At 51.5% G+C, this 26,662-nt stretch overlaps 2 protein-coding genes across 4 annotated transcripts in view; both read left to right on the top strand.

Moving 5' to 3' along the window:
• Positions 1-1,233: 1,233 nt before the first annotated feature.
• Positions 1,234-26,662, top strand: part of LOC135982833 (tripartite motif-containing protein 72-like) — a 32,128-nt gene continuing 6,699 nt past the window's right edge. The window contains exons 1-4 of one of the 3 annotated variants that reach the window (XM_065591138.1): positions 1,234-1,313; positions 8,078-8,593; positions 9,215-9,361; positions 26,214-26,324. In XM_065591138.1, coding sequence (XP_065447210.1) covers positions 26,313-26,324 — 12 coding nt within the window. In that variant the 5' untranslated portion in view covers positions 1,234-1,313; positions 8,078-8,593; positions 9,215-9,361; positions 26,214-26,312. The other 2 variants (XM_065591141.1, XM_065591139.1) reach the window with 2 other exon arrangements.
• The window catches only part of LOC135982834 (tripartite motif-containing protein 72-like), a 67,107-nt gene continuing 61,203 nt past the window's right edge, over positions 20,759-26,662 (top strand). Inside the window, exon 1 of the mRNA XM_065591143.1 lies at positions 20,759-20,908. The gene's annotated coding sequence lies outside the window, so the exon portion shown is untranslated. The remainder of the gene's footprint in view (positions 20,909-26,662) is intronic.

The raw sequence follows: 26,662 nt of genomic DNA, 5'->3' as shown, positions 1-26,662 counted from the left end.
TTTCCCTTACCTTCTTCTTGTTACTAACATACCTGAAGAAACCCTTCTTGTCACTCTTAACATCTCTTGCTCGCTGCAACTCCAAGTGTGATTTGGCCTTCCTGATTTCACTCCTGCATGCCTGAGCAATAGTTTTATACTCCTCCCTGGTCATTTGTCCAATCTTCCACTTCTTGTAAGCTTCTTTTTGTGTTTAAGATCAACAAGGATTTCACTGTTTAGCCAAGCTGGTCGCCTGCCATATTTACTATTCTTTCTACACAGCGGGATGAGTTGTTCCTGCAACCTCAATAAGGATTCTTTAAAATACAGCCAGCTCTCCTGGACCCCTTTGCCCTTCATGTTATTCTCCCAGGGGATCCTGGCTGGGAGCGGAGGCCGTGGCACTCCCCTGAGTCCCCTGACCCCGGCGGAACAGCAGCGGGGAAGGGGGGCGGGCTGCAGCCTGGATGCTGAGGCTTTCCATAGGGAGCGGTGGCCCTCAGTGCTGCACAGTATCTCCCCACACGCCCTACCCTGGCTGCTCGGAGTTCTGGGTCACACCTAAACCCTAGTGTTCCCCACTACCTCCCGCACAGGGCCCGATCCGTTAGGTGTGCTCAGAGCTGACCCAACCCCCCCCCAAATAACAGCTGGGGTGAGTAGATCAGGGATTTCTGTTGGGGGGGACAAGCAGAAGGTGTGGGTGAGAGAGAGAGAGAGAGAGGAGAGAGAGATATTTTTCCACTTTCTGGGCTAGTCTACCCAGAGGACATATGGCCATTCTGAGAAAGGAAAATTGTTAGTCAAATGAGGAAATTTAGATGCGGGGGGGGAAAGTCAATAACTTTGCCTAATTACAAGTGAATGTCTTGAAATGTACATTCAAAAATATCCTGCCTTGCAGCTATATATACACACAGAGTTAAGCTTGCCGGGGACAGCACGTGTCCTTTCAGAACATTGAGTTCAGCAAAACTCAGACTTGTGCAAACCAGGAAATACTGAGTTAAAGTAAATCTCCAACATAACCTTAACTCTGCCCCCCCCTCCCCCTCCGGAGCTGGCAATAGCCTCTGGAAATGATCCACATGCCCTGTGGCTGTGCTCACTGGGTTAGGTGGCGCTGTACTGAATGGGGGAGGGAGCACATGGAGCCGCTTGGCAGAGCTGCAATTGTGATGTGAGGAGATCTGGGGCCCTGCCCCTCTTGGTGTGTCTGAGCCCCTATCTCTGCCCACCATGTGTCTGATGAAGGGAAGAGGCTGTGTTGTGCAGGCTGTAGCACTAGCAGGGCACAGGAGTGTCTTGCCCAGGCGATTGTCAGCAGCGAGGTGAGTGATGAGCGAGGTCTGTGGGTTTAATGAAGGGGGAGCAAGAGCAGAGTGTGAGAGGCATCGTTGTGCACATACAGGGGAAGGGGGTGTAAAGGGGAGTACAATTAGCAGTGGTGGTATCCTTTCCGTGCACAGGCAACGTTTTGAGTACAGGTCCAGGGCAAAGGCAGGGTGTGAGTATGGGCATGGAGATGCACTGGCGCATCCCTTCAAAGAGCAGGGGCGGCAGGTCTGTATAACTTTTTGTGTTGCCCAGAACATGACAAGTCCCGCCACCATACATGCCTAAGGCTCTGGGAGGGAGTTTGGGTGGGGGAGGGGGCAGAGGTGCAGGCTCTGGGAGGTAGTTTGGGGGGAGGGGTACAGGCTCTGAGAGGTTGTTTGGGTGAGGGGTGCAGGGTCTCCGAGGGAGTTTGGATGCGGGAGGGGGGAGAGGTGCAGGCTCTGGGAGGTAGTTTGGGGGGGAGGGGTACAGGCTCTGAGAGGTTGTCTGGGTGAGGGGTGAGGGGTGCAGGGTCTCCGAGGGAGTTTGGGTGCGGGAGGGGGGAGAGGTGCAGGCTCTGGGAGGAAGTTTGGTGCGGAAGGGGGGAGGGGTGCAGGCTCTGGGAGGGAGTTTGGGTGAGGGAGGGGGGAAGGGTGCAGGCTCTGGAAGGAGTTTGGGTGGGGAAGGGGGAGGGTTGCAGGCTCTGGGAGGGAGTTTGGGTGGGGAGGGGTGCAGTCTCTGGGAGGGAGTTTAGGTGGGGAGGGGTGCAGGCGCTGGGAGGGAGTTTGGGTGGAGGGAGGGAGGGGTCTGATTTAGGGAGGGGGTTTCGGTGGGGGTGGGGGGAGGGGCGCAGGCTCTGGGAGGGAGTTTGGGTGGAGGGAGGGAGGGGTCTGATTTAGGGAGGGGGTTTTGGTGGGGGTGGGGGGAGAGGTGCAGGCTCTGGGAGGGAGTTTGGGTGAGGGAGGGGGGAGGGGTCGGATTTTGGGAGGGGGGTTGGGTGAGGGGAGGGGAGGGGTGCAGGCTCTGGGAGGGAGTATGGGTGCGGGAGGGGGGAGGGGTGCAGGCTCTGGAAGGGAGTATGGGTGCGGGGGGGAGGGGGTCAAGGCTCTGGGAGGTAGCTTGGGTGTGGGAGGGGTGCAGGTCTCTGAGGGAGTTTGGGTGGGGGAGGGGTGCAGGGTCGGGGAGGGAGTATGGGTGCGGGGGGGAAGGGTGCAGGGTCTGGGAGGGAGTTGGGGTGAGGGGGGGGGAGGGGTCGGATTTTGGGAGGGGGGTTGGGTGGGGGAGGAGTGCAGGCTCTGGTAGGGAATTTGGGTGGGGGCGGGGGAGGGGTGCACACTCTGGGAGATAGTTTGGCTGTGGGTGGGGGGAGGGGTGCAGGATCTACGCAGGAGTTTGGGTGCGGGAGGGGGGAGGGGTACAGGCTCTGGGAGGGAGTTTGGGTTCGGGTGGGGGGCAGGGGTGCAGGCTCTGGAAGGGAGTTTGGATGGGAAGGGGGAGGGGTGCAGGCTCTGGGGTGGGGGAGGGGTGCAGGCTCTGGGAGGGGGTTTGGGTGCGGGGGGGAGGGGTGCAGGTTCTCGGAGGACGTTCGGGTGGGTGAGGGGAGAGGGTGTGCAGGCTCTGGGAGGGAATCTGGATGCGGGGGTCGCCGAGGGAGTTTGGGTGCGGGAGGGGGGATGGGTACAGGTTCTGGGGTGGGGGAGGGTGCAGGCTCTGGGAGGGGGTTTGGGTGTGGGGGGGAGTGCAGGCTCTGGGAAGGAGTATCGGTGGGGGGGGAGGGGTGCAGGCGCTGGAGGGAGTTTTGGTGCGGGAGGGGGGAGGGGTGCAGGTTCTCGGAGGACGTTCGGGTGGGTTAGGGGAGAGGGTTGCAGTTCTGGGAGGGGGTTTGTGTGCAGGCGGGGAGGGGTGCAGGCTCTGGGAAGGAGTTTGGTGGGGAGGGGGTTTGGGGTGGAGGCTCTGGGAGGGAGTTTGGGTGAGGGAGGGGGGGAGGGATCGGATTTTGGGAGGCGGGTTGGGTGCTGGAGGGGGGAGAGGTGCAGGCTCTAGGACGGAGTTTGGGTGCGGGAGGGGGAAGGGGTGCAGGCTCTGGGAGGGGGTTTGGGTGAGGGGGGGAGGGGTGCAGGGTATGCGAGGGAGTTTGGGTGCGGGAGGTGGGAGGGGTGCAGGCTCTAGGAGGGAGTTTGGGTGCGGGGGGGAGGGTTGCAGGCTCTGGAGGGAGTTTGGGTGCGGGGGGGAGGAGGGGTGCAGGGTATGCGAGGGGAGTTTGGGTGCGGGAGGGGGGAGGGGTGCAGGGTATGCGAGGGAGTTTGGGTGCGGGGGGAGGAGGGGTGCAGGGTATGCGAGGGAGTTTGGGTGTGGGAGGGGGGAGGGGTGCAGGCTCTGGGAGGGGGTTTGGGTGCGGGAGGTGGGAGGGGTGCAGGCTCTAGGAGGGAGTTTGGGTGCGTGGGGGAGGGTTGCAGGCTCTGGGAGGGGAGTTTGGGTGCGGGGGGGAGGGAGGGGTGCAGGGTATGCGAGGGAGTTTGGGTGCGGGAGGGGGGAGGGGTGCAGGGTATGCGAGGGAGTTTGGGTGTGGGAGGGGGGAGGGGTGCAGGCTCTGGAGGGAGTTTGGTGCGGGAGGGGGGAGGGGTGCAGGGTATGCGAGGGAGTTTGGGTGTGGGAGGGGGGAGGGGTGCAGGCTCTGGAGGGAGTTTGGGTGCGGGAGGGGGGAGGGGTGCAGGCTCTGGGAGGGAATTTCGGTGCTGGAGGGGGGAGGGGTGCAGGCTCTGGGAGGGAGTTTGGGTGCGGGGGGGAGGAGGGGTGCAGGGTATGCGAGGGAGTTTGGGTGTGGGAGGGGGAGGGGTGCAGGCTCTGGAAGGAGTATCGGTGGGAGGGGAGGGGTGCAGGCGCTGGGAGGGAGTTTGGGTGCGGGAGGCGGGAGCGGTGCAGGTTCTCAGAGGATGTTCGGGTGGGTTAGGGGAGAGGGTTGCAGTTCTGGGAGGGGGTTTGTGTGCAGGTGGGGAGGGGTGCAGGATCTGGGAAGGAGTTTGGTGGGGAGGGAGAAGGGTTCGGATTTTGGGAGGGAGTTTGGGTGCGGGGGGGAGGGGTGGAGGCTCTGGGAGGGAGTTTGGGTGCAGGAGGGGGTTTCGGGGTGGAGGATCTGCGAGGGAGTTTGGGTGAGGGAGGGGGGAGGGGTGCATGGTATACGAGGGAGTTTGGGTACGAGGGGGGAGGGGGGGGAGGATCTGTGAGGGAGTTTGGGTGCGGAAGGGGGGAGGGGAGCAGGGTCGGGAGGAGTTTGGGGGGTAGGGGGAGGGGTGGAGGCTCTGGGAGGGAGCTTGGTTGCAGAAGGGGGGAGGGGTGCGGGGTCGGGGAGGGAGTTTGGGTGGGGTGGGGAGCTGGCTCTGGAAGGAGTTTGGGTGCGGAAGGGGGGAGGGGTGGAGGCTCTGGGAGGGAGTTTGGGTGCGTGGGGGAAGGGTGAAGGCTCTCCTAGGGAGTTTGGGTTTGGGACGGGGGAGGGGAGCAGGATCTGGGAGGGAGTTTGGGGGGTAGGGGGAGGTGTGGAGGCTCTGGAGGGAGTTTGGGTGAGGTGGGGTGAGGGGTGGAGGATCTGCGAGGGAGTTTGGGTGAGGGAAGGGGGAGGAGTGCAGGGTATACGAGGAAATTTGGGTGTGGTGGGGGAGGGTTGCAGGCTCTGGGAGGGAGTTTGGGTGGTGGGGAGCGGGGAGGGGTGCAGGCTCCAGGAGGAAGTTTGGGTGAGGTGGGGTGAGGGGTCGAGCTCTGGGAGTTTGGGTGGGGGAGCGGGGAGGGGTGCAGGCTCCAGGAGGAAGTTTGGGTGGGGAGGGGTGAGGGGTCGAGCTCTGGGAGGGAGTTTGGGTGAGGGAGGGAGCAGGGGTGTAGGCTCCGGGAGGAAGTTTTGGTGGGGAGGGGGGAGGGGTGCAGGCTCTGGGAGGGGGGTTGGGTGTGGGGGGGAGGGGTCGGATTTAGTAAGGGGTTTGGGTGGGGGGAAGGGTGCAGGGTATGCGAGGGAGTTTGGGTGCGGGAGCGGGGAGGGTTGCAGGCTCTGGTAGGGTGTTTGGGTGCGGGAGGGGGGAGGGTTACAGGTTCTGGGAGGGAGTTTGGGTGCTGGAGCGGGGAGGGGTGCAGGGTCGGGGAGGGAGTTTGGGTGGGGGGTGGGGAGCTGGCTCTGGAAGGGAGTTTGGGTGCTGGAAGGGGGAGGGGTGCAGGGTCGGGAGGGAGTTTGGGGGTAGGGGGAGGGGTGGAGGCTCTGGGAGGGAGTTTGGGTGCGTGGGGGAAGGGTGAAGGCTCTCCTAGGGAGTTTGGGTTTGGGACGGGGAGGGGAGCAGGATCTGGGAGGGAGTTTGGGTGAGGGAAGGGGGAGGAGTGCAGGCTGTGGGAGGGAGTTTGGGTGGGGAGCGGGGAGGGGTGCAGGCTGTGGGAGGGTGTTTGGGTGGGGGGAGCGGGGAGCGGGGAGGGTGCAGGCTGTGGGAGGGAGTTAGGGTGTGGAGGGGTGAGGGGTCGAGCTCTGGAAGGGAGTTTGGGTGTGGGAGGGGGCAGAGGTGCAGGTGCTGGAGGGGGTTTGGGTGCAGGAGGGGGGACGGTTACAGGTTCTGGGAGGGAGTTTGGGTGCTGGAGCGGGGAGGGGTGGAGGCTCTGGGAGGGAGTTTGGGTGAGGGAGGGGGGAGGGTTCGGATTTTGGGAGGGAGTTTGGGTGTGGGAGGGGGCAGAGGTGCAGGTGCTGGAGGGGTTTGGGTGCGGGGGGGAAGCTGCAGAGACCCCTCTGGCAGCGGCTCCTAGGCGAGGGGGCCCGGGGTCTCTGCACACCGCTGCCCGCAGGCACCGCCTCCACAGCTCCCATTTGCCCCACCAGCACTAGGAGAAGTTGGCGCCTATGGCTGCATGTTGCAGAGACAGTCCAAGTAACATGATCAAGGTCACACACAGCGTCTGTGGCAGAGCCAGGAACTGAACCCAGGAGTCCTGAGTCCCACCGTGACCCACTGCCCCATCCAGCTTACCTGCCCCCGCGTCTGTTCCTGGGGTCAGGGCGTTTCTCCCCATGGTTTGTTCATGTGCAGCGATGGGGGCTGCAGTCTCTGTCGGGGTGTGTGTGTCTGAGCAGCAATGGGGGCCCCAATCTCAGTGTCCTTGAGTCGAGGCTGTGGGGCTGGGGCAGATGGTTACTGTACAAAGATAATCGCCCCAGTATCCCCCTCAGAGACCCCCAATATCTCTCCAACCTCCACCTCAGAGACCCCCAACCTCCCCCCTGAGAGACCCCAATATCCAACCTCAGAAACCCCCAGACATCCCCCATCAGGGACCCCCAATATCTCCCCAACCTCCCCCCTCAGAGGCCCCCATTATCTGACCTCAGAAACCCCCTGACATCCCCAGATATCCCAATATCTCCCCAACATCTCTCTGAGACCCACAACCTCCCTCGAGAGACCCCCAATATCTGACCTCAGAAACCCCCAGACATCCCACATCAGAGACCCCCAATATCTCCCCAACCTCCCCCCACAGAGGCCCCCATATCCAACCTCAGAACCCCCCCGACATCCCCCCTCAGAGACACCAATATCTCCCCAACCTCCCCCCTCAGAGACCCCCAATATCTCCCCTCAGAGACCCCCAATATCTCCCCAACCTCCCCCCTCAGAGACCCCCAATATCTCCCCAACCTCCCCCCTCAGAAACCCCCAATATCTCCCCTCAAAGACCCCAATATCTCCCAACCTCCCCCCTCAGAGACTCCCTGCATGCTCCCGACATGATCCCCTCAGAGACCCCCAACACCCCACTCAGATCCCCAACATCCTCCCGCAGACACCCCCAATATCCCCCTTCAGAGACCCCCAATATCTCCCCCACATGCCCCGCAGAGACCCTCCAACGCCCCCCCCAGAGACTCCTCAACAGCCTCCCTCAGAAACCGCCCAATAGCCCATCTCAGTGACCCCCAGCATGACCCCATGATCCCCTCAGAGACCCCCCAATATCCCCCTCAGAGCCCCCTGACAGCCCCTCTCAGACACCCCTCCCCGCGGGACCGTTGGGGCCGTTACTGCCCCTCCCCCGCCCTGCGCTGCCGCCTCGAGCTGCTTCCCGCGCTGCCAGTGACCGCTCCGGAGCCGGCCCCAGCGCTCACTGGGGGCGGGGCCTTGGGGGGATGTCGGGGGGTCTTTAAGGGGGATAATGGGGCGTCTCTGAGGGGGCATATTCGGAGGGTCTCTGAGGGGAGATGTGGGGGGGTCTCTGAGGGGGGATATTGGGGGTCTCTGAAGGGAGATATGGGGGGGTCTCTGAGGGGGGATATTGGGGGTCTCTGAAGGGAGATATGGGATTCTTGACGGGGATATTGGGCATCTCTGAGGGGGATGTCGGGGGTCTCAGGGGGGATATTGGGGGATCTCTGAGGGGGATGTCGGGGGTCTCAGGGGGGGATATTGGGGATCTCTGAGGGGGATGTCGGGGGGTCTCAGGGGGGATATTGGGGGATCTCTGAGGGGGATGTCGGGGGTCTCAGGGGGATATTGGGCTCTCTGAGGGGGATGTCGGGGGGTCTCGGGGGATATTGGGGGCTCTCTGAGGAGATATTGGGCGTCTCTGAGGGGAGATATTGGGGGGCCTCTGAGGGGGCATGTTGGGGGGGATCTCAGGGGGATACTTTTGCCCAAGGGAGGAGAGGGACGGGGTATCACAAGACAGGTGGGGTGTAGATGGGGGTGCTATATGTCCTCACCCACGGTTATATCGTCCAGTTCATCTCGCTCCCCCTCCCTCCTTCATCCCTCTTCAGGGTCCTTCTCCCAGGAGCCGTTTACAAACAGAAATGGCCTCGCTGCTCCAGCTGGGAGCCATGGAGGAGCTGGTTCAGGAAAACAAAGGAAGGGGTTTTACTCCTAGTGTCTCCTCATTCCAAAGAAGAAAGCGGGGCAGGGGAAGGGGTCTTCAAGCTGTCCTAGACCTGAGGAAACTCAACCAATACATGCACTGCCTCAGGTTCAGGATGGAAACGTTTGCCTCCACCATTCCGTCTCCCTCAAGTCTGGATCGTGGCTCTCGACTGGCGGAACGCCTACTTTCCTATCCACCCTCCACCCAGCCAGTACCTCAGATTCACAGGGGCGCATGAGCAGCCAGTCATCCAAGTACAGGTAGACATGAAGTCCCAGCTTCCTTAGATGTGCTGCCACCAGGCACTTTGTGAACACCCGAGATGTCTCCAGAACCTTTCTTTACTACCTGGACAGTGTGACAGATATTGCAACCCCAGGCAGTATCTTTGGGAACCATGCTATGAAATCTATGGCAGGTTTGTATGATTATCTTCTGCTCTGTGGGACATGTTAATGGCTCCCCCAGGAACTAACAACAACGTGGGGTGTTGATTACCCCTATGATTGTTAACAGCTCCAGAGAGGCACCACCCGCTGGAGAGGTTTGTATGTGCTGGGTCAGGCTGAGTTTTCCAGAGACTGAAGGCTTTTGTTATAAAAGGCTGAGTTTAACCAGCCTTGTGGCCTCTTTTTGATCCAGCAAACAGACAGGACTTTTGGTCTAAGGGGCCCGAGTCTGAGGAAGAGTTGGGATTTTAGCCTGCCAGGGCCCCTTTGGGCTGATGACAGATTTCCAGTACATTCAGTGTCCCTGTAAATCCATTTACTGTTTACATGTTTTCTCTGGAGGCTTTTATCCTGAATAAGTGAGCTTGCTTTGGAAACACCATTTGGGTCATTGCTAAATCACTTGTCATGTCTATGAGAGTAACCATGGTGAAGGTGCTGGCCTTAAGGCAGACTGGCTGCTGGGGATATCCCAGTGAACTACAGGGGGCTGCACCGGAAACCTCCAGTCAGAAGGGTGTGGGACACGGGCCCCTGCCCAGAGAGAGGTGACAGCTGGAGGCCTGAGACCTGAACCGGCATTTCTACAGCAGGCCACGGAACGGGTCAAAGGTGCAGTTACCCTGAGACTGTGCCAGACAGGACCCAGCTCTTCAGACTTTCTCCTCACCTCCTTTCATCCCAGAGACGCTCCAAGTGGATTACTTGGCGTATCTCCACCTGGGACCAGCTGTACGGTAAGTGACCATTTTTTTTGGTTTTCAGCTCAGAAATTTCAGTTTTAGATTATTATTATTTTTGCCCAAAAGTCAAAATATTCCACAGAAACAACCCCCCAGTTTCTGACCAGCTCCGTTAAAAACCACTTTACCTGCCCAAAGGTTTTGAAAATTCTGGCCTTAAGGTCTTCCCTCTTTAGAGTCTAGAGGTAAGAACAAGGCTGGGCCAAGAAGGAAACATTAAAAGGGGATTTTTATAGGCAGGTTAGGATTAGTGAAAGTGAAACCGAATGAGAGATAGCAGGACAAAACTGCCCAGAGAAAAACCCTGAGCTGCTTGTTAAATAGCCCCATTGTGAGATAACTACCGTCAAGATTTATTGACCATAAACTACCAAATATGGGATCTGCATCTGGCGGGTTTGAATACTTTCCATTTTCTGGTGACTACGTGACTTGAGGGAGAAGGATGGTTCGTTCTATGATAGCCGATGAGATTGCAGGGATCTGCATTTCGTACAGCATTCCTGCGCTCTTATTGGCTGAGACATTCCAGTCAGTATAATCCCAGACAGACTGAACATCTATATAAAATCCATACGAGTCCCAGATCTTCAGATCTTCAATCAAATCTGTAGCTGCAAGTGCCTGGTTCTCTTCGAGTAAGTTCTTCTCCATGGTTGTTACCATAGTCATTAGATGAGATAACTGGGCGTGAGGAAGCAGCGTTAGCTAGTGACTAGTGCAGGAATGAAAGATCTTGGGTTTCTCTCGGCTTTGACTTTAACTCCCTGTGTGAGTTTGGGCAAGTCACGGAATCTCTCTGCGCCTCCCTTTCCCTATGTATAAAACAGGGATCATGATACTGACCTTCATTTGTAAAGCCTATTTGAGAGATTAAAGCTAGTTAGAATGTTTTTAAAGGAACAGTTTAATGTCAACATTTTGGCCTTTTTTCAAAAAAAAGAATTTTTGGTCGAAGTGTGTAGGTTTTTTCCAAAATTTTCCTTTATAAAAAAATTAGAACTTTTAATTGAAAATGTGGGTTGTTCTGAAAAATGGCATTGTGACATTCTATATCTAGGGGGAGCGTCCTGTAACCCCCATATTCCTCATCTGTATATAATTGTGATCTTGCATATAAAGCAGGCCTTCTAAATATCAAGGGAGAGGTTATGATCTACTGAAAGTCATTTCTCTATTCATATATGTGTATCATTAATGCATATGAAGTTATGAGAATTATGTTGTATGGTTGTCACTAAAACATGGTGTAAGTTGGGGAATCAGCCAGTTATTAGCTCCACAGAGGCAACAGCAAGGAAAGTAACCAACATCCGGGTGGGGAGTCAATCGACCCATCAACAACCATTGTCTAGCAAGGGAGCTACAATGCAGTGACTCCCCTTCATGAGGCCACAGCAGGGGAATTGCTCAACCTTGCCTGGAGACTCAGCAATGCCCCCAGACATGCCTGGACTTGTGTTCTCCAAGTACACGGACTGAGGGTATAAAACCGAACACAGGGGGCCCATGCTTGGCCTTTCTCCTTCACCCACCTACACCGCACGCAACAAGGACACTCTTAAGACTCCAACAGAGGAGACTGGCCCAGGTTTCAAGGGTGAAGTCTGTGTACTATGAACTGCAATATCCACTGGGGTGAGTAAAACTGCTTAATCTAGATGTTGCCCAGTCTAATAGGATTGAGAGTTTAAACTGCGTGCTTATATTTTATTTCTTTTGGTAACTAACTCTGACTTTTTGCCTATCACTTATAATCACCTAAAATCTATCTTTTCTAGTCAATACATTTGTTTAACTGTTTATCTTTACCAGTGAGTTTGTATGAAGTGTGTGGTAAATCTACTCAGGCTTTGCAAAGGCTGGTGTATGTCCACTCTCCATTGCAGAAGTGGGGAACCAATTAATACATTTGCAGTGCTCATCTTGAGCAATGCAAGACAGTATATTTCTGAGGTACAGTGCTGGGAGCTGGGGGGAGGTGGCTTGTGCCTTTCTCTGTGTGATTCATGAGTGGCTCTGGGAGCATTCATGCAATCTAGCTGGGTGTGTGTTCATCTGATTCTGGGGCTGGAAGAACCCAGCCCTAGGGAACTGAGGTCCTGCAGATGGCTCCATTGGGAAGGATCTTGCAGCAGGGAGAAGTAGAGCTCCGTAGGTAACAGCTCCTGGAGGGGTTGTTACCAGATTTGCCCATTATTTTGGGATATGCTTATTTATTAGGGTTAGTCTTCTGGGGTGGGGGTGTTGTTCTGTAATTCTATCAATGTACTGCTTGTGTCACTTGTGTTCTCCTACGGAGCTCTACTTCTCCCTGTTGCAAGTCCTCTCTCAATGGAGCTATCCTGCTGGACCTACGTTCCCCAGGGCTGGGTTCCTCCAGCCCCAGAATCTCACACACACACACACACACACACACGCTAACAGAGCGTCTCTGAGAGGACTGGGTTAATCAGCACTCCCAAGCTGTCACCCTCATATGCCATGGGCACTGCACCAGAATAGAGCACATCTGAGTAGGCTCGGTTGAGCAGCACTTTCAATCTCCCACCGTCTTATGTCCCAGGTTCAGCACGTCTCTATCCCCACTTTCACGTTACAATTGTTCTGGTCGTAACCCACTTGATGAGCAAACCCCACGGGATTTTTGGGTGCTGCAGGTATCTTTAGCTGAGGTACGAGGAGCCTTGCTGCAGAGCGAATGGGGAAGCCAAAAAACACCAACGAGGGGGAAACAGAGAGAGAGAGAGAGAGAGAGAAGCAACCATCTTAACCATGAAAGTTATTTATTGCCAGGTAATAACCATACAAGGGGAGCCAAACAAACAAAACAGTTATAATATTAAATCTAACTTACATTTGATTATAAAAGTCAGGTTTAGAAAACGATAACTGATCACACAGGTCAGGGTCAGGCAGCTACACCTAGAGAGAGAGAGAGAGAGAGTTGGGTTCTCACCACTCCATGAAGCTTGAATCGATCGGGGTCCCAGGTGGTGGTGGTAGCTGAGGTCTGGAGTGCTGGAGACAGGCAGAGACAGTCAGGAGAAGATTTTCAGAGTAGCAGCCGTGTTAGTCTGTATCCGCAAAAAGAAGAACTGGAGGACTTGTGGCACCTTAGAGACTAACAAATTTATTAGAGCATAAGCTTTCGTGGACTACAGCCCACTTCTTCGGATGCATATAGAATGGAACATATATTGAGGAGATATATATACACACAGACAGAGAGCATAAACAGGTGGGAGTTGTCTTACCACCTCTGAGAGGCCAATTAATTAAGAGAAAACAAACTTTTGAAGTGATAATCAAGCTAGCTCAGTACAGACAGTTAGATCAAGTGTGAGAATACTTACAAGGGGAGATAGATTCAATGTTTGTAATGGCTCAGCCATTCCCAGTCTTTATTCAAACCGGAAGACTGGGAATGGCTGAGCCATTACAAACATTGAATCTATCTCGCCTTGTAAGTATTCTCACACTTGATCTAACTGTCTGTACTGAGCTAGCTTGATTATCACTTCAAAAGTTTGTTTTCTCTTAATTAATTGGCCTCTCAGAGGTGGTAAGACAACTCCCACCTGTTTATGCTCTCTGTCTGTGTGTATATATATCTCCTCAATATATGTTCCATTCTATATGCATCCGAAGAAGTGGGCTGTAGTCCACGAAAGCTTATGCTCTAATAAATTTGTTAGTCTCTAAGGTGCCACAAGTCCTCCTGTTCTTCTTTTTTCAGGAGAAGATGAAGCCCCATTGGAAATGATGCAGATTTTGGATCCAGGCATCAGAGCACTTACTTCAGTATGGGTAGGGGTTTTTGAAGGGAAAGAGCAATGGCTCAAGGGAGAACACTAGATTTGTTTGTGGGTAAACTGATGGCTCAAGGGAGAATACCAAAGTTGTTTTGTTCAGGCTAGACAATGGGAGCTGACCATTCCTGGCTGTGGGCGGTGTTCTTGGAGGGAGCTCACAATGCAATTTTGGATACCAATAAAGGATTCATGACTAGAATTGGTGTGATGACTACTGAGCTGCGTGTGGGCAGGCGTGGGTTCATTAACATCTGGAGCAGAGATCCCCCATCATGCAGTGCGTCCCTGCCTTTCTGGTCCCAGAGTTCCTTGCAGTTCTTGCCTTGGAATCTCTGTTCTCCATTCTGTATGCTAATGGAGATGCCTCCTTGTCCCATCTTTGATGCAAATGAGGCCAGGGGGAGTTTCCTTAATCTTGTCACCCTTGTCCCAGGGGTTTAGATATGTATCCCACGGCCTTTTCATTGCTTTTTGTAAGTCTTTCTTCTGATGGGTTTTGGTTCAAGCAGAAGCTGGGGTGGGGGGGAAGGTCTTTCGTGAGTCAGTCAGGCTGGGTACTGCGCCCTGGTTCCCCAAAAATACAGAGGTGATAGGTAACAAGTCCCCCCGTTGATGGGGTGCTTGTGCTGAGCGAGTATCCCCATCACATCCTTACTCCTTGATATCAGCTCTGATCTTCAATCCATTGCAGCTGCTGCATCAGTCGTTGGATCCAGCAAACCAGTAGAACCCCAGACCAATTGTTAGTATAATGGAAACCGATGATTACTACAACGGGGTGAAGCAGGATATTCAAAAGACCTGTTGCACTGGAACTCCACCCAAGCAAAGCCTCCCAGCAGGCCTGTGTTTTTAACTGTAGCTGCCAGCCTAGAGATTGCCTGGTTGTGGTGCTGAATCTCGAGTTTGCTAGTCTTCCCCAAAGTTCGGAGCCTCTGTAGCTCAGCTTGTAAAGAGGGATGAGTTAATAGTCCCTTAATGGCAGTGAGACCCGTTCCCAGTGAAATGGGAGAAACCTCCTTGTAGAGCTCAGGATAGGCATTTAAATGTTGTACAGTCCATATAGGCACAGTAAGCTTAATATCACAACTAACAATGGTGGTTACATTACAGAAACAGCGATTAACGTAAGGCACCATGAGTTGAATCCAATGTCCATTAATCAGTACAATATTACATCTCGTTCTTATGCACATGCTTTACCAACATAGACAATAACAGACCCCTCTTCCTGGATAACATCGAAGGAACAGTGAGATTTATTCCCAGGTTGTGGGAAGAAACATTCATCGTGTTCCTTTAATGCTTGGTCTTCACAGATACAGCCCAGACCTTCTTTTCTCCTACACCCCTTTACATTAACTCTGGTCCACACATTATCTTTCTGCCAGGCCCAAGTGTTAGGATCTCTGGAGTACATTACTCAGTTATCATTAATCTGTAATCCCAATGGGGCTACTGGATGGATTACTCTAATTTCTTTGCCTACCACAGTTATCAGGAATAACTGCAAGCTTTGCTGGTGTTGATTGTACGAAGCGTTAACTAGTCTCCACCAGGGCCAGAGGACTAATTCTTCCTCCGTTACATGGGGCCGAATCAAGTTGATTGCCTCCATGGGAATTTGTCCTGCTATGGTTTGCTGAATCATTCCCATGACTACGTTCTGGGTGACAGCCTGAGCTTGCTCACATGCGGAGGTCAATGAGACATTATTCTGGAGGGATTGTACACCAGACATCATTAACTCTTCATCTTTTTCTATGAGTCTTTCCCACCCTGGAAATACCTTACTTATTAACTGCTGTTCCTCACTGAACTGTTTCAAAGATGCTGTTAATGGGATTCCCATCTTTCCTATATTTTCGGTGGCATATGATAGTTTATTAGCCAGAACTTCTATGTTTGTTGCATCAACTAAAGAGATTCCTGTTCCTACAGGTGCAGTCCAATCACTTAATTCCCTTTTTACTCTATTTACATGGTCGGCCCCTTGCCACATTCTTACCCATTCATCCCAACCCTTATGGCTAGTTCCAATCAAGGGAGCACATGCAGGTGCTATGTGAGAGAGATTCATGCCTTCTAAGTGGATATGAACCTCCTTCAGAGAAGTCTGAGGTTGAAGAACCAAATGTTCTTGTTGATCCAATTTCAACACATGGGGTCCTGAAATTGTGGCTCTTAAATGTTGGAGGGGAGCGAGGTTTGTGATCAGAGGTTAAAATTTAAAACTGTTTTTTGTTGTTGGCCCAGTTCCATACTGCACAATCCGGGCTCATGGAATCCCTCTGAAATGGCAATATGCCCATAGAGTTTAAACCAAATTGCTGGCATGAGCTCGTCATCATGTGTGCCCTTTAATGGAACTACCCAGTCTGGGGGACCTTGCTGAGTCAAGTCACGTCCAGCTAAAGTCCAGTTCAGTGGTTCCCAGTTTACGAGGAACCGTGTGATATTCTTGCCTGCTGGCGTGATCAGAGACAGCTGCAGTTCATCTCCGGGTAACAGAGGTGTCTGGGTTCCAATGACAATGATGACACGTAGGGGCATGGTTGTTCCCCAAACAGCGGAGGAAACCTGGACTATCCTGCACCTTCCGTCACCCAGGAGGCTGTCACTGGGTGTGTTTGATGGTGTACGTCCCGTTCGAGACCACAACGGCTTACAGAAGAATGGGAATGAGTCTGGTGTGGTCTTAGTTTCATAACAAAACTTGAGTGACTCCCCAGTGGCACTCTGCATGCTATTGGCAATGCTTTCCCAGGGGCAACCCGAGGAGTTGCCGACAGTGTAAAACTGTTCCTTCTTGTTAGCCAAGAAGGGTGGCTGGCAGGATGGAGAAGACAGTTGTACTATTCCTTGAGGGTCAGGTGGTTTATCCTTCCATTCTTTGAGCTGTGAGGGATGAAACCATTTCTGCCAGGGTTTCCCATTTTTCCCATTCAGGATTTCTACCTGATAAACACTGGGGCTGGCCTGATTCACAATAAAGCAGCGGCCATCCCAGGTGTGTGTCAAAGAGAGCTCCTTCACTGAAAACCTTCTGTACATCACTGGTTGGCCTAATTCCCATATTAAAGGAGGTTTTCCCCAGCCTAGTTTTTTGTCGATGTTTTGCTGTACTATGCCTAGCTGTGCTGCCACTTGCTTGTGTAAAGCAGCTATTGTCTCCGCTAAGGTTTGTACCCATTCATCCGTTACCCCCTTCCCTTCCCAGGCACTAGGCAGTTCCACTCCCAACCACCATCTTTCAGGCACGCGCATTTCTCTTCCAGTCATAACTTCAAAAGGAGAGTACCCATGTATCACCTTAGAGCCTCTTAGAGCCATTAAAATGATTGGTAGCTTTTCATCCCAATCCCTCCCTGAGCTCTTTACTTGTTTTTTCAAAGCTTCCATTAGTGTGCGATTGGTTCGTTCAACTTGTCCAGAGGATTCAGGGTGTCCAGCTATGCAGAAACGTTGCTTGATGCCTAAAGCCTTACATAGCTCTTGCAGAACATCTCCCACAAAATGGGATCCCAAATCTGAATCAATTACTCTGGGAATGCCCATTCTTGAGAAAATTGTGTTAAAGAGCTGTTTAGCAGGGACTGAGGCCGTATTGGCTTTAGTAGGGATAGCTTCCACCCATTTGGAGAAGGGATCTACTATTACCAGGCAGTATTTATTCCCTCTACTGGGGGTGGGTAAAGGGCCTATGTAATCTATCTGAATCTGGGACCAGGGACCCTCTATTTTTTGGTGACCAAATGCATTCTTTTGAACTTGGCGATCAGCATTAACCATGGCGCACTGCAGACAGTTATCACACCATTGATCTATATCTGTTTTCATGCCTGGCCACCATCCTGTATCTTTAACCCTATTTAAAGGGTTTTCCTCTATGCCCTTGCTTATGCACAAACTGAATCAGGCTCCGTACCTGGCTGGGGACTATCCAGTGCCTTTGACCACCTTCATCCACTGCCCACCAGACATCTCCAGCCTGCGCAATCCTGTATTTTCCTGTGGGAGCTTTCCCTGTCTTGGCTAAGGATCAGATTTTTGTATCCCCAGATTGAAGGGTACTTAAGTCCAAGGTATCTATTCCTTTGCCTAAAGTTTTCCCCCGGGTAGTTACTGCCTCTATTTGTTCTACCTGGTCAGTGTCTCTAGTGTGGTTACTAGTAGCAGCAGCTTTGGCTAAAGCATCAGCTCGGTTGTTCCAGTGAGATTCTTCTGAGTGATTTTTCTGATGTCCCTTTATGTGAGTCACCAGGTGTTCCTAGTTTTTTCCTTGATAACCTGTTTCATCAGTGGGTCTCCCTTCGGAGATCCACCGAGGACTTAGAATGTTACTGATGCTCCTGTGTCCACTAGAATTGGGCTAATATCCCTGGGTTCCCCAGTGTAGCCCTCACTGTGGGTCAGTGAACTTTGAAAAGTTCAAACACCTGAAGGAAGAAAAACAGCCGGCACAGAGAGCTGTGAGCATCTTCTTCGCCTAACACAGATACTTGGGCTCGTGTCTGTACTTAAATATTCTAACCTAACTTCATTTGGCTTTGGATTTATCCTGGGGGAACAGAGAGTCTGCTTAAAAACCATGAGGTCAGACTGTCTCAGCTCCAGTGATGCGGGACAGTCTCCATGGGAGGCTTTACCTAAAACTGATCAAGACCAACGTATCAACGGGGGGGTGACAAGTAGCTGACTGGAGAAGACTACCGCGGAGGGGCAGGCTATACACAACGCTCGGGGGCACCTGACACGCCATACGAAGCAAGCCCGTAAACTGAGTTTGGCCAGGTTGGAGAAGAAGCGCATCGAGCATCAGGAAAAAGATGTAGATGCTGGGTCAAGGCCAACTGTGGGCTAGACTCACCTTATGCTAGGTTCCAGGGCAATGTGCTTGGAGAAGAACAAACTAAACTAAAGCTGAGCTTGCATGCAAAGAAGACAGAGGGAAGGTGGCAGGGACTGCTGCAGAGCTAACCTCAGAAGGTCACTGTTTGCTTGTCTCCTGGCCGGGTCTAGATCTCAGCGTGATGTTGATCTACACGTGACTTTGGGAAGGTATGAGTTCTCCGTGGTACCACCATTGGTGTTCGAGTGCCACAGAACAATGCACATGTGCCAGGCGAAAAGCAAACTAAGACCCATCTTACATGGTCTTCCTAAGCCGGTGCCTACTAACAGCGGGACCAGTACCTTGTGCCAGCCAGAGGCCATTCAGCTCTAGTACGAGCTCTTGACAAACCAGAAACTGCTGGAGATTTGGCTGAACGCTTTGTGATGAGGCTACAGAGAAAACACTGGACCTTCGATAAAGTCCACCTCACGTCTGACACACGATTGAAAATATTACCAGAAAGAGGCGAGTCCATGGTATTGCCCCTGTCCAATACAAAGTCACGGGCTCTACCAATGTCTCCAATGTCACAGTGAAGGAGCTACTGTCTCGCACGTGCATGGAAGACGAGTTAGCCACACACGTTGCAGGAAAAACGCTCCAGCATGCAGCAAATTGGCCAAAGAATTTCATCGTTGTGCGGTGCAATGACACTGCTGCCTCGCACTGAGCAGCGGCGTTTCTTCATTGTTCCCACGAGTAGGCAGGTACTAAAATGGTCTCACGGGCCACCAGTGCCACCGAGGGTTTTCACGCAAGCCCCTGTTCTGTGAGATGCTGTCCAAGACGTCAGCAAGATTCCTGCTGCCGGGGACCAGAATTGCTGGCTCTCCTTTGGAAACGTGGAAAAGGCTTGCAGGATCCCTTGGAACGTATCGTTCTGCATCCTTTTCCGTCTCCTCCTTATCTGGGCAAGCTGGCGGAGGAGCTGGTGTGAATGGAGAGACTCACCTGGGCACATTTCCAGCTGCCAAAGACACAGTGCACAGAGGTACGGTTGTGCGTATATTCACGAGATAAATGGAAATGCAGTACACTGAACTCACGCCCCTTGAGCCACATCAGTTGCAAGCGCTGCATTCTCACTTCTCCTTGGGCTTCGTAGAGCTCGGCCGCAGGCCCGGCCATGGCGAGTCCAGCCCATGGGAGAGGAGGTGAGTTGGGGAACCAAGAGGGCGATTGCGCATGGGCGTGAGCATATGCGGATAGGGCAGTGGAAGTGAATCCTGTGACCATTTCCCACCGGCGCTGGGATTTTAGCTGATCTGTCACGGCTGAGGGTAACTGAGGCTGAAAGGGGGCAGCTCCCTGCAGGCGTCCGGCTGCACCCCGGGGCCGTATGTTCCTAGCCTGGATGCTGCAATGGTGCCTGCTGAAGTAACCGCTGAGTGGCGTGGGGAAGTGTCCGATCGCCGGGGAAGAAATAAGGCAGCCCCTCCCCAGAAAGCTTGGGCAGAGGATTGCAGCCTCTCTGGGAACGTTTCATCGGGATCTCAGGACAGCCCTGTGCACATAAACAAACTATTCTGTGTGGCCCCCGCTGCCTAACTCCACGGGGGGACGAGAAGCAGAGAGCAGCTCTGCCTCTGGTGGTGGTTTCACCACCTCTTGTAGTCTGAGTAACAAAGAGTCAATCAACAGACGTGTCCCGCTGCTTGGGGGGTTCCAGCCCTGCCAATTTCACCCGAGCTGGACCATAAGGACTGGCTGGACTGCCCGGGAGTCAAAACCTGTCCTGGCTCACGGCACCTCTGGATCCCCTGGGTGCCTGCCCCCCATACTCCTTCTCCTCTTCCATCGCCTCCTCCTCACTGTTCACGCCATGGGCCTGTGACTTGTGCTCCCCCGAAGTATCCAGGGGCTCTTGGGGGTGGTGGTGAGGTCTCCATGGAGGAAGCGCTGCGGCCCCTGGGGGAGGGGGGGCACAGGGCTCCACGCCCTGCCCTTGCCGCGCCTCCAGGTACCTCCCCAAAGCTCCGATTGGCTGCGGTTCCCCGTTCCTGGCCAATGGGAGCTGCGGGGGGCGGTGCTTGGAGGCAAGGGCAACGCATGGAGCTCTCTGCCCCCCTCCCCGGGGGCCGCAGGGATGTGGTGCCGGCTGCTTTTGAGAGCGGCGCGGGGGGCAATCCCACGGGCCGGATCCAAAGTCCTGGGGAGCCAGATCCGGCCCGTAGTTTGCCCACCCCTGGTATAGCGGGTGAATTACGTCAGCGGGAGCAAGACTGTAGTGTAGACACTGACATAGTTAGGTCAACATAAGCTGCCTTGCGTCAACCTAACTCTGTAGTGTAGACCAGGCCCTATAGTCCTTCACCTGGCCAAAGCTTTTGAAAAATTTGTCCCTACCTTCTTCCCTCTGTAGTCTCTAGAATGAAAAAAAAGACTGAATCAAGAGAGAAAAATTAAAAAGAGGAGTTTTATAGGCAGGGTACAATTAGTAAAAATGAAAGTGAAAGCAAATGAGAATGAGCAGAACAAAATGGCCCAGGAAACCTCTCTGAGCTGCTTGTTAAATAACCACAGAGTGAACTAAAGACGCTCCAAGAAAACCACTGTCAAGATGTACTCGCTGTAAACTACCAAATACGGAAACTTCACCTGTCCGGGTTTCAATATTTTCTGGTGACTACGTGACTTGAGACGGGGGGGAGAGGGGGTGTCTCATTCTGTGATAGCCAATGAGACTGCAGGGATCTGCGCTCTTATTGGCTGAGACATTCCAGTCAGTATAATCCCAGACAGACTGAACATCTACATAAAATCCATACGGGCCCCAGATCTTCAGATCTTCAATCAAACCTGCAGCTGCAAGTGCCTGGTTCTCTGCGGGTAAGTCCTTCTCCATTGGTGTTATCAAAGTCTTTAGATGAGATAATGGGCGTGAGGAAGCAGCATTAGCTAGTGACTAGGGCAGGAATGAAAGATCTTGGGTTTCTCTCGGCTTTGACTTTAACTCCCTGTGTGAGTTTGGGCAAGTCACGGAATCTCTCTGCGCCTCCCTTTCCCTATGTATAAAACAGGGATCATGATACTGACCTTCATTTGTAAAGCCTATTTGAGAGATTAAAGTTGGTTAGAATGTTTAAGAACATAACAACGGCCGTACTGGGTCAGACCAAAGGTCCATCAAGCCCAGTATCCTGTCTGCCGACCACGGCCAATGCCAGGTGCCCCAGAGGGAATGAACAGAACAGGGAATCATCCAGTGATCCCTCCCCTGTCGCCCATTCCCAGCTTCTGGCAAACAGAGGCTAGGGACACAATCCCTGCCCACTCTGGACCTATCTTCCATGAATCTATCTGGCTCTCTTTTGAACCCTGTTATAGTCTTGGCCTTCACAACATCCTCTGGCAAGGAGTTCCAGGGGTTGACAGTGCGTTGCATGAAAAAATACTTTCTTGTGTTTGTTTTAAACCCGCTACCTATTAATTTCATTTGGTGGCCCCTAGTTCTTGTATTATGAAAAGGAGTAAATAACACTTCCTTATTTACTTTCTCCATACCAGTCATGATTTTATAGACCTCTATCATATCCCCCTTAGTCACCTCTTTTCCAAGCTGAAAAGTCCCAGTCTTATTAATCTCTCCTCATACGGAGGCCATTCCATACCCCTAATCATTTTTGTTGCCCTTTTCTGAACCTTTTCCAATTCCAATATATCTTTTTTGAGATGGGGCGACCACATCTGCTCACAGTATTCAAGATATGGGCGTCCCATGGATTTATATAGAGGCAATATGATCTTTTCTGTCTTATTATCGATCCCTTTCTTGATGATTCCCAACATGCTGTTCGCTTTTTTGACACCACTGTACATTGAGTGGATGTTTTCAGAGAACTCTCCACAGTGACGCCGAGATCTTTCTTGAGTGGTACCAGCTCATTTAGACCTCATCATTGTATATGTATAGTTGCGATTATGTTTTCCAATGTGCATTACTTTGCATTTATCAACATTAAATTTCATCTGCCATTTGGTAGTCCAGTCACCCAGTTTTGAGAGATCCTTTTGTAGCTCTTCGCAGTCTGCCTGGGACTTAACTATCGTGAGTAGTTTTGTACCATCTGCAAATTTTGTCACCTCACTGTTTAGCCCTTTTTCCAGATCGCTTATGAATATGTTAAATAGGACTGGGCCCAGTACAGATCCCTGGGGGACAACACTATTTACCTCTCTCCATGAAAACTGACCATTTATTCCTACCCTTTGTTTCCTATCTTTTAACCAGTTACCAATCCATGAGAGGACCTTCCCTTTTATCCCATGACTGTTTATTTTGCTTAAAAGCCTTTGGTGAGGCTTTCTGAAAATCTAAGTACACTATATCCACTGGATCCCCTTGGTCCACATGCTTGTTGACCCCCTCAGAGAATTCTAGTAGATTGGTGAGGCATGATTTCCCTTTACTAAAACCATGTTGACTATTTCCCAACAAATTATGTTCATCTATCTGTCTGACAATTTTGTTCTTTATGATAGTTTCAACCAATTTGCCCAGTACTGAGGTGAGGCTTACTGGCCTGTAGTTTCCAGGATCACCTCTGGAGCCCTTTTTAAAAATTGGCATCTCATTAGCTATCCTCCAGTCATTTGGTACAGAAGCTGATTTAAATGATAGGTTACAGATGACAGTTAGTAGTCCTGCAATTTCACATTTGAGTTCCTTCAGCACTCTTGGGTGAATGCCATCAGGAACTGGAGGCTTATTACTGTTTAATTTATCAATTTGTTCCAAAACCTCCTCTAATGACACCTCAATTTGGGACAGTTCCTCAGATCTGTCACCCAAAAAGAATAGCTCAGGTTTGGGAATCTCCTTCACATCCTCAACAGTGAAGACCGATACAAAGAATTCATTTAGTTTCTCCACAATGGCCTTATCGTCCTTGAGTGCTCCTTCGGCACCTCGATCGTCCAGTGGCCCCACTGGTTGTTTCGCAGGCTTTCTGCTTCTGATGTATTTAAAAAAAAATTTGCTATTACTTTTGGAGTCTTTGGCTAGCTGTTCTTCAAATTCTTTTTTGGTCTTTCTCATTATATTTTTACACTTCATTTGCCAGAGTTTATGCTTCTTTCTACTTTCCTCACTAGGCTTTAACTTCCACTTTCTAAAGGATGCCTTTTTGCCTCTCACAGCTTCTCTTACTTTGTTGTTTAGCCACGGTGGCTCTTTTTTAGTTCTCTTACTATGATTTTTAATGTGGGGTGTACATTTAAGTTGAGCCTCTATTATGGTGTCTTTAAAAAGTTTCCACGCAGTTTGCAGGGATTTCACTTCTGGCGCTGTACCCTTTAATTTCTGTTTCACTAACCTCCTCATTTTTGTGTAGTTCCCCTTTCTGAAATTAAATGCTGCAGTGTTGGGCCGCTGTGCTGTTTTCCCTGGCACAGGAATGTTAAATTTAATTATATTATGGTCACTATTACCAAGTGGTCCAGTTATATTCACCTCTTGGACCTGATCCTGTGCTCCACTTAGGACTAAATCAAGCATTGTCTCTCCTCTTGTGAATTCCAGGACCAGCTGCTCCAAGAAACCGTCATTTAAGGTGTCAAGAAGCTTTACCTCAGCATCCCGTCCTGAGCTGATATGTACCCAGTCAATATGGGGATAGTTGAAATTCCCCATTATTATTATTGATTTTTTTTATTTTAATAGCCTCTCTAATCTCCCTGAGCCTTTCACAGTCACTAACACCATCCTGGTCAGGTGTCTGTAATATGCCCTACTGCTATATTCTTATTTTCCAAGCATGGAATTTCTATCCACAGAGATTCTATAGCACAATTTAGTTCATTTAAGATTTTTACTTCATTTGATTCTACGCTTTCTTTCACCGATAGTGCCCCTCCCCCACCAGCACGACCTGTTCTGTCCTGCCGATAGATTTTGTACCCTGGTATTACTGTGTCCCATTGATTATCCTCATTCCACCAGCTTTCTGTGATGCCTATTACATCAATATCTTCATTTAATACGAGGCACTCTAGTTCACCCATCTTATTATTTAGATTTCGAGCATTGGTATATAAGCATTTTAAAAACTTGTCATTTTTTGGCTGTCCCCTATTGCATGACATAATTGAATGGGACTTATTTTCATGTGACTGTTTCTCATCAGATCCTCCCTGTATTTTATCATTTTCCATCCTCTCCTCCTTATTAGGACATAGGGAATCTCCAGTTATAGATCCTCCCATAAGGGATGTCCGAACCACATGCTGCTCCGCACCTGTCAGCTCTCCCCCAGCCCTTAGTTTAAAAACTGTTCTATGACCTTTTTAATTTTAAATGCCATCAATCTGGTTCCGTTTTGGTTTAGGTGGAGCCCATCCTTCCTGTATAGGCTCCCCCTTTCCCAAAAGCTTCTCCAGTTCCTAATGAATCTAAACCCCTCCTCCCTACACCATCGTCTCATCCACGCATTGAGACCCTGCAGTTCTGCCTGTCTAACTGGCCCTGCACGTGGAACTGGGAGCATTTCAGTTAAACAAGCTTTTAAAATGTTTTTTCATTCAACAAGTTTTTAAAATGTCAGAAATGTCGCCTTTTTTGAAAAACAGAATTTTTGGTGAAAATGTTTACATTTTTTCAAAAATGTCCTTTAAAAAAATTAGACAGAAACTTTCAATTAAAAATGCTGGTTGTTCTGCAAAATGGGTTTGCTCTTTGTTTTAAGTTTCCTGTTGTTGTTGTTTGAACCACCCCCGTTGCAACCTAGCATCAACTTTTCAACCGAAATGTGAAATCAGTCTCACTGCAGGCACAGGGAGCAGCATTTGTCTGTTCTTGTTGTTCACGTTGTTAAAGTGTCACTTAAAATATCATTAGTGATATCGCATCAGTAGTGGTATTGGTGTGTGATGGGGCGTCTGCCCCACACTGGCCCATAAGGGGTTAATAGAGCCCTAGAGAGGCTGCGCAGGAGGCATCCAATCAGAGAGGGGGTGCAAGGAGCAGCCAATCAGGGCCCGGCTGGCCTATATAAGAAGAGCTGCAGTACAGGGCAGTTGCAGTCACTCCCTGGAGCTTGAGGAGGGAGGCCTGGCCGCCTTGCAGGCTGAAGGCAACAAGCACTCTGTACAGAGCCGTGCTGCAGGCAGAGACCCGGGGAGCTAAAGGAAGCTCCTGGTGGGCTGCAGGGATCTGCAGGCTGAGGCCCTGAGACAAGGGCAAAGAGGGTGCTGGGGCCGCGGGGAAGTGGCCCAGAAAGATCTACAGAGGAGTCGGAATGGACGCAGCAAGTGCTGGCCATCTACAGGGTCCCTGGGCTGGGACCCGGAGTAGTGGGTGGGTGTGTTTATTTCGCTCCTTGGCATGGCACCTCACTGAGTTAGCAAAATTTCCCGCTGTGATCTCAGCTTGTACCTAACTAAAATGTCATGAGATCGGCTTACCAGCAGGAAGTTTTAAAATAGAATAAATTTGGGGTTCTTTTTATTTGCCTTCATGATTTTGAGCCTTTAGGGGTCACATTTTCAATTTCTTCTCCACATCCCAGACAGCTAGGAATGTAGTTTTTAGTTAGGGAGTGGGAGGAAAGTGAGATTCTCCCACGATCACATGACTCCAGGAGCTGGGGCTTTAAGAAAAACAGAGTTGGCAACACAGGCCTTTTCTTTGCAACCTTTTCTCAGCTCCCTATTGAGATCCTGAAGTCCCTCTGTCTGACTGGAACAGCTTCCTCAGTGCATGGTATGATCAGCCCCTAGTACCTCTATCTGATGGTGGGTCCCATCTAAGGGAGTGTGATCCACCGTTTCACTGAGGTCACTGCCCATCAAGAGAGCATCTTCCTTGCCTGGAGTATGGGAGCGGCCAGTTCTGAGATGGGCCCACTCTACAATGTTTCCTTTACATCATGTCTTTATGTAATTGAGGCAGCAACTGTGGCCTCAAGATATTCTGGGTGGGCTCTGAGGGCCACCCGCTGCCAACATTTTGGACAATTACTGGAGTGAGCTTGTTGCTTACGTGGTAACACCCTTTGGCTCAATAACTGCAAGGTTGAAGGCTTTTCATTTCCAGGTAGGGTATCACCTTGTTAACTGCACATGTCCAGAAGGTAATTGTAATAAACATGTTAATGATTAAATCCATCAGGGATTAACGTGGAGGTGTGTTTGCTAGGTATAAAACAGCGGCAACAACATCCCCAGATCAGCTTAGTTCTTGTCAGTCAAATCGGTTGGATCAACTTGAGACGAGCCTTGGAACTTGAAATCGGCTATGGACGCCCCGGTAGGTAGATTTTTCCTCTTTTTGCTCTAACGATCGCAGCACAAGCATTCCCCCAACCCACCCACGTTTTTTTAAAAGTCGTAATTTGATCACTGGTCAGCGTGAGGGGTGATATTCACTCAAGTGAATAAGGAAGAATAAATTGAATTAGCAGTTAAAGAGAAATGCAAAGTCTGGGGTCCCGTGTCCCTCAGGCTGGAGAATAGAAAGGCACGTCCAAAGGTTCAAAGTGACCAGTTCCTATCACTTTGTCACTGCAGCCACGTGCTGTACCAGATATATTGTATCAGGAACACCAGATGCTCCTTAGAAGTGGGGGGGCCACCAGAGCCCAAACC

This window comes from Chrysemys picta, chromosome 4, assembly GCF_011386835.1.
Source record: "Chrysemys picta bellii isolate R12L10 chromosome 4, ASM1138683v2, whole genome shotgun sequence".
Taxonomy (NCBI): domain Eukaryota; kingdom Metazoa; phylum Chordata; order Testudines; family Emydidae; genus Chrysemys; species Chrysemys picta.
This window is presented reverse-complemented; position numbering and strand designations above follow the sequence as displayed.